We start from the raw sequence: 10,814 nt of genomic DNA on the forward strand, positions 1-10,814 counted from the left end.
GAATCTTACAAGTTTTGTGGTCAGAAGTAACTACCTAACACGTGCACCACTGTGGCTGTTAGTTGGTTTCTTCCGATGACCTCAAGGGCCACAACTTGGCGTTTCGTCTGCAGCCTTTGTTTTTTTCCTGTCGGAAAGTGATTAAACCATTGTCCTGTGATCGGATCCACACCAAACTATCATCTCCTTGATGTTTTCTGTGTTCGGAATTGGTTAGAACCAATTTTCTGTGCCCTTGGAGTCAGTTCCGGAGTTCGGAGCAGCCATATCCGGAACCCTCTCGCACTTAATTATGGGAAGTGTGTAAAAGGAGAATACACGTGTCGTTCCCAGAGGTCTGTGCGTTGTCAGAATCTTCCAAACGCAGATGTGCTTTTTACAGTGAGCTAGTTTGTAAATTAGCGTGGTAGTAAAATAAACACTCGAAAAGCTGAGGAAGGCTATTGAAAAACCTGAAAATCCAGTCCTTCTTCAAATTTGCTTGCATTTGCGTCATAAGTCGCAAGGTGGCAGCGTTGAACACGCTTTGGCGGGTCAGAGGTCAGAACAATCATGGCCGTGCAAGTTCGCAAAAAGAAGTAAGCTGGTCTTTTTCAGTGATTTTTAGTCAACTGTTCAGTAGTTAAGGCGCTAATGTAGACTGTTATACTTTTATTATAATCTGTATGTATTGTTGAAGTGGTTGTAGACTGTAATTAGTCGAATCTGTTTATACGTCGGCTGTTTTAGTTGCGCATTCACATGCACGTGCATGAACGTGTAAAATGGGGGAGGGAGTGTAAAAAACACGCTGAAGTTTTTAAATTTTACGTACTTTCGTTCATTCTGGTGTAGTGTGATAACTGTCTTTATAAGGAAATCTACATTTTGTTCACAGTTTCGCCGTTCAAGCGAAGATCGAGCCTTTTTACACGGGAGGAAGAGTACAGGTATTTAAACTAGCCCTGGAGACCGAGTGTTGTGCTTCAGATCTTTTTACCTGAATTTTGCATGTCCATCCACAGAGTCTGATGGAAAGCACCATGTCTGGACCTTAACCTGGACCTAATTAGTAAAAACTTGTGAATGGGCGATACTCAAAACAATGGTCCATTTTGCTACAAAGGACTCTTCTGTTTGTTGGAACTTTAATATCTGACTTCCACTGTAAATGATAAGTATACCACATGTAACTGCCTCTGTTACTTAGACCAGTTTTGACTGTAGAAACTTGGTAAAAATGACTATCAACTCTCCGCCACTTTGCTCTTGTTACCTGTGGACTGGTAAGCCCCATAATGCGTGAATGTCTGTCAGTATATTAGTTACATCTGTTCTTTTTCTAATCAGTCCAAAATCTGGTCAACCATACCAGTACCAGTGACCCCATGTCGGAAGCGTTTTTCAGATCATGAGCAAAACTTATTCTGCTTTCTTTACCCCAGGTGACATAGTTGCTGCCATCTGGTTCAATTTTTTTTAGAATGTTAGGTCAAAGTTAAGTACCAACATAGATGAGCTTAAAATACAGTTGATGAAGTCACCATAATGATAGCTTGATTATGTTAATTTTCCAGCTGTCTGCAGATGGCCGGTACCTGTTCTGCACCTGCGGCTCCAAGGTGCAGGTGCTGGAGGTTCAGACTGGCAAGGTGCAGACATCTATACAACAGGTCAGACATCTTATCCTCTTTTCAAGTCCGATTCAAGCTTTAAATCTATATTATCATATAGACAGGCAACGTGGACCAATCAGAATGCCCCATTTTATGTTGGTTATGACGTCGTAACACCAGTGTTGAAAAGTTTTAACACCTGACCAATCAGAAGGAGCGATACACAGGAAATTGACCAATCAGAATGGCACAGAGCACGGAGGAAAGATCAGACCCTGCAGGGAGGAATAATCATGAATACAGTACATTAAAAGTTTGGAAATGTTTGACATGCCAAGACTGCAATGTTTCAAATATTTTCTTTGAAAAGTTTGCTTTCAAAATGCAATCTGTAATCTCCTTACCAATGTTCAAGGACACCACATTTTTGCCATTGATAACATTTTTTTCATGTTGACTCTCACAGGATGATGATGATTTATCCTGCTTTGTTGTGAGTCCAGATGACAAGGTAAGAAGAAACCCTCCTTAGCTCTCCATGTTATTTTTCATCTTTCGTTTTCATCCATTTATGAAGAAAACATTAAAACTATGCATATAACTTCCTTGCACGTTTGACCAATTGCTGACGTCATATATTCGCAAGTGTTAATAAGATCATGCGTCCGTAACTCCTGCTATTTTACGTTCTGAAGTGATCGGTCATCAATAGTGATCCTGAAGAAGGCGACAGTGGTTCATTAAAAAATTTGATCTGTGTATACCTTTGTGTTGGAAAAAAGTTTAGCATTGTACCGTGATAGTAACTACTAACACAGATTAGCTTCCGTGATGATATACTCCAGCAGCAGTATAATCAAACCATGGATAGTGAAGTGTGATATGTATATACCTGTTTTCTGCCCCCCTCCCCCACAGCATTTGGTGACGGCCCATCGTAGTTTACTCCTACGCCAGTGGGACTGGACAGACACGCCCCCGAAGTGTGTCCGCACCTGGAAGGCCATCCACATCAGCCCTGTGTCCTATATGATCTTTGACACCACCTCCACCCTGCTTGCCACAGGTGTGTACATTCTGTCAGCCTGACTCATAAATCACTCATAAAGTAGCATAATTGTGTACAGTTGCAGGAGTAGCTTTTAACTTAGTGGTAATGTGTCAGCTGTAACCAAATAGTGCTTATCAAGCAATTATGAACATGTCACGTCTGGGTTTTCGTGCACATGAGAACCAAGACCACTAACCAACAGACCGGCCCACCTATTTCAATGCTTAGAAATGTAGGATGAAAACACAAAATGCAAATATTTGACAACAGGCAGCCTGTCATTGGTTGAACTGCTTATTGCTATGCTCTCATTGGTTAAACTGCTAATTACGATGGACAGTCAAGATTGGTCTATTGTGCCATGCACAAGATGAAAATATTACATTATGAATGTGGGAAAAAGACTGGTGTATTTGTTATGTACCCTGACCTTTGAGTTTGACCACTCTGACCCTTGACAATGCTTGACCTTTGACCTTGCAGGTGGAACAGACAGCACCATCAAAGTGTGGCATGTGATCCAGCAGTACTGTACTCACAACCTGAAGGGGTGTCAGGGTGTGGTCAGGTAAGAGCCATGTCACGTTTCTTGTACAACAGTTTTGCCTCAGCAATTTGATGGCATTTCTTTATTTGTCAGCCATTGATGTATCTTCAGAAAAGATTGTTGGTCAAGTTGTCAACAGTTGGTTCTCTCATAGCCTTGCTGAAAATTTTGAATAGAAATTTATGCAGGTTTCTATTATAACAAAGTTGGTGATAACATGTTCTTTTTTTATGTCAGTGTGGTAGCTTTCCATCCAGACATGACCAAGGCCCAAGTGTATGGAGCAGCTAGCGACTACAAGATTCATGTGTGGGACCTCAACACTAGCAAGTAAGTAGAACTCCAATATTTAGCAGTGAAGATGTTTTAGGCTATGTGATGTGTACTCTTTGTCATATCTCTATTGAGGTGAAGCATGGTGTCTGTTTATTAGCTCCTCCTAGCACACTTAACACAAACTGCACTAGTTTGATAGACTATGATTACATTTCTTGATTGATTGGAAATCCACATTTTTACAACATACCGGTATGTGCAATTCATGATTTACATGTAGCTGGCATGCAAAGTTGCATTACCTTGTGAAGAAGTCATTCTGTAGATTTGGTTCCAGTTCACAGGACTTAAGTTTTGTCCTAGGAGAGGAAAGAAGGTGTTTTAAGTTAGCAATTGAAACAATAGTATATGTACCTGTTTCCTATCCCATGTTTTACCAGGTGTATAGCCCTGCTAGACAAACACTACAGCACAGTGACGTCCCTACAGTTCACCCAGGACGGGAACACTCTGCTCAGTTCAGGGAGGGACAACATCGTCTCCATGTGGGACATCACAAAGTTCCAAGTACTCAAGACCATTCCAGTGTTTGAGGTAAAGAAATCATTTGGAGCTCTTAAATGCTGTTTGGCCTCTAACACAATGTTATGTTATAATGTTGCTCTAATTTGTCAGCATTTTTGTATAAACATGTCAGTTGATTAACAGTTTAACTGCTCTGAAATACAGATGCAAGACATATTTTTAATTCACTTATTAATTGCTCAATTATTCTTTCTCCATGTCCCTGTTCTTTCCATTCCATTTTCTTTCTATTCTCTTTCCCTTCTTCCCATCTCTCCTTTTCTCCCTCCCTTGTTATCTTCTTTTCTTCTCTTCCCTTCTCCTTCCTTCCATCCTTGCATCCTCCATCCATCTTTCTATCCATGCCATTATTTTACAGGCTTCCCTGTAGTATGTATATTGACTGTTGCACTTCTCCACTGTTGTTCCAGAGTGTGGAGTCCCTTGTTCTCCTACCAGAGCACCAGAGCTTCCCTAACCTGTGTGCACAGAAGGAAGATGGTCTCCATTTTGTAACAGCAGGAAGTAAAGGTGAGGAAAAAGCTTTGTTTACTGATATGTCTCACTTGTAAAACTTTTTGTGTGTAGATAAATATATCTCTTTGGCTATCCAGTCTCAGGAGACCATTCTATATATGATATAATTTGAAATGTTGCGCATCATGTATCAGAAATATGGATGAACAGTCTACAATCTGTCCTTCTGTGGTTGTCAATTAGTGCTGGCCAGCTGTCAGCCAATCAGATAATCTCCCAAGCACATGCATTAATTTCATTGTAATCAGCCAATCAGGTAGCCTGTAATGGTCAAGAGGCAGTCAGATTGGCCAGTGGATAATACAGAAACAATCACCCCCAGAAGGAAGCATTGGAGGCTGTTTTGCCAAGGCTGTTGCTGCTGTATTATGTATAAAAAAATTTATAATGCAATCTATGACCCTATTATTAAGTGGAGTTGACCCTGATAAGAGAAAAGTTAATCCTATCATGATATTGGCATTATAGCATTCTATATTGTGATCATTTGAAAGTTTTTTTGTTGTAGACAAGGTACATGTATGCCATTTATATTTAATTCTTCTTGGAATGAAAGATAAGAATTGCAGTTCTTTTTACAATACATTTGCATTGTATGACTGATTGCTTGAATGTGGACTATTTCAGGGGTTTTGAAAGTATGGAATGCACAGAAATCCAGGTGCGTGTTCTCCCACAAAAGACCCTCTGCTGGGACCAGTGAGAACCAGTCCAAACCGGACCAGTCATACCTCCTGACTCAGACGTTGCTGAACACACAGACAGACACCATCGCTACGGTCACATACGATCACAACATCCTGTTCTACAGACTACAGGACTTCAGTCTGACAAAACAGGTATGTACTGGAATGGACAACATTTAAACTTGTTTAAGCCGGTTACATTTTGTTAATGTGAACAACCCAAATTGAATTCTGGTCAGATTTAGAAAGTAATCCATTCTGTCACATTAAAGTTCAAAAAAGAAGAACAGTACAAATAGTGGCAAGATTCAAGTCAAGTCAAATTATTAACATACAATTTCTTCTCAGCCAAATTAACAAGATAACAAGACACTTTAGACATTAGATTAAAGAAATACTTGTAGTCAGAAAACAATTGGTAGAGGTATAGACTCAGTTGCATTTTTGATTAATTTCTGATGTCACAGTAACTTTAGTGCCCATTCATTCAGTGATTGGTCAATTGACCCTGTTGAACATTACAGCATGTTGAGCTAAAAGTTAAAAATCTACAAGACTTGTTTGTTGTGTTGAAACACAGTTTATCTGTTTTCTATATAACATTAACTTTGTGTTCCTTGTTGTGTGTATCTCCAGTTTGTGGGATATAATGATGAAGTGTTGGACATCAAGTTTCTGGGAGAGGATGACTCACACATCGCCGTGGCAACCAACAGCGAGCAGGTCCGAGTGTTTAACCTGGCCACTATGGACTGTCAGATACTGTACGGGCACACTGGTGAGATGACTACTTTAAAATTTCTAGTCTTTATCAAACCCAGGGTTTCACCAAAGTCAGTCTGTCATTTGATCAAATCTTGTTACAGACGAACAAAATCACTGCTATTCTGTCATGAGACTGGAAAGGTTAGTTTCCAAATATAAGTTCAACCTTTTTTGTTGAGTCTTGTTAATCTCAAGTTAGTTATTTTAGTTGGCCGAAGGTAAAGCTAAGATATAAGAGAACTTTGAAAAAGAAAATTGAGAATTTTACTGTTGGTGAAAAAAAAATGTACCATTATGATTTAAAAGTGCTTGGAACAGTTATTCCTTGAATTTGAAATATTTCAACTGGATCTGTAACACATTGTCAATGCTATGTTTCTTCCCAGATATTGTGTTGAGTCTGAGTGTGTTCAAGAAAGGCCAGTTGTTTGCCAGTAGCTCTAAGGTAAGTCTGGAAATTACTTTCAGCTTTCTGTACTGTTTTTAACCTTTACCTCGCTGAGGGAACCCATTAGGCATCATGCTTGTATCACTAATATGGTTAAGGAAGCAGCTGTAGCTGCAGGAAGGTTAAACTTTTCTATCTGTGACCTACAGGATAACACAGTCAGGCTCTGGAGGTTTGATGCCACATCTGGGAAGGTCCGTTGTGTTGCCATGGGAACAGGCCACACCCACGCAGTCAGTGCAGTGACATGTGCAAGGTAAAGGAATTATAAATGTTTTGAATAAATGATACTTGGGCAAAATATGAAATAATATTTTTCATAAGGAATTACAACACAGATATTGAATAGTGACAATCAGGTATAAGATGTAGATTCTTGCATTATGGCATATGTCTCTGTATATTTGCAGTATCTGATTATGAATGCACAATAAAGAAATACACCATACATTCATCCTAAAATCAACGGCCCTGCGCATGCATATGATCAATAAAAAATGGAATTTTACAGTTGAATTCTATAGATTGTACATATTTTCTCTGGACCAAAGACAGGCATTGAGAACCTCCTTGCATCTTGTCTTTCTGTCTTTTTAGCCAATTTTGACAGTGTTTTTGTTTGTTTTTTGTTGCCAGACTGAAGCCAGTGTTTGTGGCCAGTGTAAGTGTGGACACCACACTAAAGCTGTGGGCGGTCCCCTCTCAGGCAGAGCTTCTGGCAGTGGAAGACACACCCATTCAGCTACAGGCTACCGCTACAGAGAGGGCTCATGAAAAGGTGTGGTAACATCAAGAATATGTAGTTTCTGTTTAGTATTTGGTTCCATAAAGGTTGCAATACCTTCTTTACTCAGTGGGTGTCACTGTCTACTAAAGGAACTTGCACCATTGCAATTTTGTATGCTGACAATCAAAGTTGAAAGTCTTACAAATATCTGTTATTTCATGGAGAGAAATATTCCACATTTGTTGCTAATGTTGTCTTTCTAGCTAAGTTTCTTGTTTGTTCTACCAGGAATGAGAGTTGAAAGAGTTGAAAGACAAATGTTTTTTAAATTTATTTGTGCTTTTGTGTTATCATGCAACAGGCCTTTCATATACTGTATACTACATACATGTACTGACTGAGATTCATTCTGTTATAGGACATCAACTCTATTTCCATGTCACCGAATGACAAGCTGTTAGCTACAGGGTCGCAGGATCGCACAATCAAGGTTAGGTTTTTCTTCTGTCTTTAACATAAACGGAATACATAATAAAGATAAAGTTTGTCATAGCTATTGATATGTGGTGTGCCTAGTGTATGGTGTGATGATCCATGTAAGAAATAACATCCAGGATGTAGGTGCAGTGCATAGTACAGATGCTAGGTGGCACTGCACATCAAGGAATGATGTGTTTGTGTTTTCTAGCTATGGAGAGCACCTGACCTACATGTACTTGGGACTCTGCGAGGGCACAAGAGAGGCATCTGGTGTGTGGACTTCTCTCCTATGGACCAGGTAAGGCAATGTCACAGTCATTAGTCAGTAACAAACTACAAGGTACATCATGAAATGTTCACAATGGTTTTATTTTGGTAGTAGCTTCTCCACTGTTAAATCATGGCACTCCGTTTACTTCTGTAGTACAGAATTGTTTCAATCACGAACTAGAAACACTGCAAAAACCTATTTTCTTTTCCTTCAGCAAACATTAAGACCTTGCAAAAGATAAAGAATTTACAGTATTTAGATTTTGATGTGTAAAAATTGATACATTGTAGATCTTAGTTGATATGTATAGCTGTCTTGGTTTGAAATTGGGCTTTGGAAGAGATCTGAAATTCATTGAATTATGTCAGACTTGATGTGATGATTTTTCCTGTATCATCATTGAAGTTTTGAGAAAGAATAATGCAACAAAAAATACAGGTTGCAAAGCAGTATGGGTAAGGGGTGAAGTCTGCCATCCCTGATTACCCGGTACCTTGTTATTTCCCAGGTGGTGGCCAGCAGCTCTGCCGATGGAACCATGAAGATCTGGTCACTCACAGACTTCACCTGCTTAAAGGTCAGTCTGGAAAGATCTTAAGTCTACTTCTAAGAGAAAGATCTAATCATACTTGATAAAAATTAGTCACAAGATAATCCCTGAAATAGGTTTTCCAGCCTACATGTACATATTGGTTTTACTCTTTATCTGAGCATAACATCAACTCTTATAATTCTACAGGATGCCATAATACTGGTATTGCCACACGAGAAAAAATACATGAATTTAAAGTGATTTAAATATATGTATCAATGCAGCATCAGTAATCCTGAGTTATACACACTTCAGATATTCAGATGTTAAAGGCAATCTAGAAAAGCCCCAGAGTCTGTAACAAGGTTTCTTGATATGGTGGTATTATGGTACCTGGTGGAATTATTAGAGTTCATGTAATATGGTGACGTACATGTAACACCCAGTTGGTTCCTATAGTCACCAAATAAGCCACCAAGTAAGCAGAAAAGGTGGTTATCAAAAGCTATTATCATCATACATGGCATAGCTTTCCTAGTGTACTGGTTGTTGTTTGTGCTTGCGTGTTTAAGATTATGATAGTTGACCATACTACATTGTTTTGTAGACTTTTGAAGGTCACGACTGTTCCGTCATGAAGGTGATCTTCCTCAGCAGAGGAGCACAGCTGCTGTCAAGGTCGGTACACATTCGATGATTCTGTATGACAACTACTTCTCAATCAGCTTATCGACTAGTAAATATCATGTGATAGTATTTCATGTCATTTACCACAAGACAAGGAAAATACTAACTTACTAAGTCTGGTATTTGATAGCAAGAGCTGTTATAAAGTAGCATTGTAGGTTTATAAGCAGTAGATGTCTTAGACTGTCTTCTTTCTCTGACTTAGCATAACTGTCCACACCTGAAAAGTATACAGTTTGTGAACCTGCAAATCTAGTCATTGAACAGTATTTTCAGTTGTTGTGTGAAAGATTATACCTACTGATTTATGGACTGTAAGTTGTTGCATGATCATCATCATTTTGGGCATTTGTGGATGCAAATTCTTTCCTTTAGATTTATTGTGCCTAAGTTTGTTTGGACAAAGGTTTTCTATCTTAATAGTGTATCATAATTTGTATGTTTTGCCGTTTGATTCAAATCCTGAGGGACTGAGTATGGGAGCCCTGGTAGATAACAGGATGGCCCCCATGCTATTTTAAACGGACATTAGACCTGTTGGTTTAATGGTTTAAGAGGTCAAAGCACCCCAAAACTGGATATGACTTTGATTTTTCCAAAATTACATTCTTTTTGGCGCATCTTATTGTCTGCTGGATGTTCAACCTTCATCGACATAAGAGGTCAAAGGGTAACAGCTTCTCTCTTCATGTTCCAGTGGGTCAGATGGACTGATAAAACTTTGGACCATCAAGAACAATGAGTGTGACCAGACGTTTGACCAACACGAGGACAAGATCTGGGCGCTGGTGTCCAACAGTGCAGAAACACATGTGGTCTCTGGGGCCGCGGACTCCAACATCATCATGTGGAAGGTAAAGTGTTTCTTTTGTTAGATTTTCTCATATTTATATGGCCACTGGAAAGACCCCAAGAGGATGTCCAAGAGGGAGATGGGAAGATCAGATCTTCAACACACTGAAAGAGCTGGGGGTCTCCAAAACCAGCTGGAGGGACTAGGACAGATCAACCTGGCGCAAACTGTCAAAGCCTGCAGCCGCTATGCATCAGACTATGATGCCTGCAAATGATTGATTGATTGATTGAATATGGCTGCTATGTGGCCAAGGCTAGACTGATTTCCATCCTATCCAAGCTCTGTTTGCTTTGTTGACTGTTTCCCTGTAGAAAGTCTGGCACCAATTTGAATATTTGCTTGAAGTATAGGCAAGAGCTCTGATTGGCTCCAATATAACAGCACTGTAGCAAAGGGCAAATACTAGACTAAGTGGACAACCTTATGCCAACCGTACACATTCATGCCACATTTTTAGAAAAGATGCTGTAGCCACATAGTTCCTATTTAGAACTACTTTATTCAAGCCCACCGCCAGCACTATAACAGAGATTAAACGGGCATTCGGAATTTTGATGACCGTTTCACTGCTTGCAAGAAATATGTGATACCTGAAATAATGCAGGACATACGAAGCAATGGTTTAAAAGGGGACGGAGGCCAGATTATTCAGTCTGGAATCAAACTGGAGTTACAGTTGGATGGGTTCCAGTACATAGCCAACACTGCTCAACTAGCTATGGGTATTATCAATGGATAGCATATGCAGTAGTATTTTAAGTGGTTTGCCCTAAGCATTCTGACCACACAGGC

The 10,814-nt window shown here is 39.6% G+C and overlaps 1 protein-coding gene across 2 annotated transcripts in view; it reads left to right on the forward strand.

The window, feature by feature from the left end:
• The first annotated feature begins 337 nt into the window (after nucleotides 1-337).
• LOC118429126 (transducin beta-like protein 3) overlaps nucleotides 338-10,814 on the forward strand; it is a 27,281-nt gene continuing 16,804 nt past the window's right edge. Inside the window, exons 1-19 of one of the 2 annotated variants that reach the window (XM_035839521.1) lie at nucleotides 338-578; nucleotides 878-929; nucleotides 1,557-1,652; nucleotides 2,062-2,106; nucleotides 2,514-2,661; nucleotides 3,130-3,214; nucleotides 3,431-3,523; nucleotides 3,910-4,063; nucleotides 4,465-4,564; nucleotides 5,198-5,409; nucleotides 5,893-6,034; nucleotides 6,408-6,466; nucleotides 6,619-6,725; nucleotides 7,106-7,247; nucleotides 7,615-7,686; nucleotides 7,885-7,974; nucleotides 8,456-8,524; nucleotides 9,087-9,157; nucleotides 9,864-10,020. In XM_035839521.1, the coding sequence (XP_035695414.1) occupies nucleotides 553-578; nucleotides 878-929; nucleotides 1,557-1,652; nucleotides 2,062-2,106; nucleotides 2,514-2,661; nucleotides 3,130-3,214; nucleotides 3,431-3,523; nucleotides 3,910-4,063; nucleotides 4,465-4,564; nucleotides 5,198-5,409; nucleotides 5,893-6,034; nucleotides 6,408-6,466; nucleotides 6,619-6,725; nucleotides 7,106-7,247; nucleotides 7,615-7,686; nucleotides 7,885-7,974; nucleotides 8,456-8,524; nucleotides 9,087-9,157; nucleotides 9,864-10,020 (1,920 nt within the window). In that variant the 5' untranslated portion in view covers nucleotides 338-552. The remainder of the gene's footprint in view (nucleotides 579-877; nucleotides 930-1,556; nucleotides 1,653-2,061; nucleotides 2,107-2,513; nucleotides 2,662-3,129; nucleotides 3,215-3,430; nucleotides 3,524-3,909; nucleotides 4,064-4,464; nucleotides 4,565-5,197; nucleotides 5,410-5,892; nucleotides 6,035-6,407; nucleotides 6,467-6,618; nucleotides 6,726-7,105; nucleotides 7,248-7,614; nucleotides 7,687-7,884; nucleotides 7,975-8,455; nucleotides 8,525-9,086; nucleotides 9,158-9,863; nucleotides 10,021-10,814) is intronic. The other variant, XM_035839520.1, reaches the window with a different exon arrangement.

The sequence above is a fragment of the Branchiostoma floridae genome, chromosome 13 (assembly GCF_000003815.2).
Source record: "Branchiostoma floridae strain S238N-H82 chromosome 13, Bfl_VNyyK, whole genome shotgun sequence".
NCBI lineage: Eukaryota > Metazoa > Chordata > Leptocardii > Amphioxiformes > Branchiostomatidae > Branchiostoma > Branchiostoma floridae.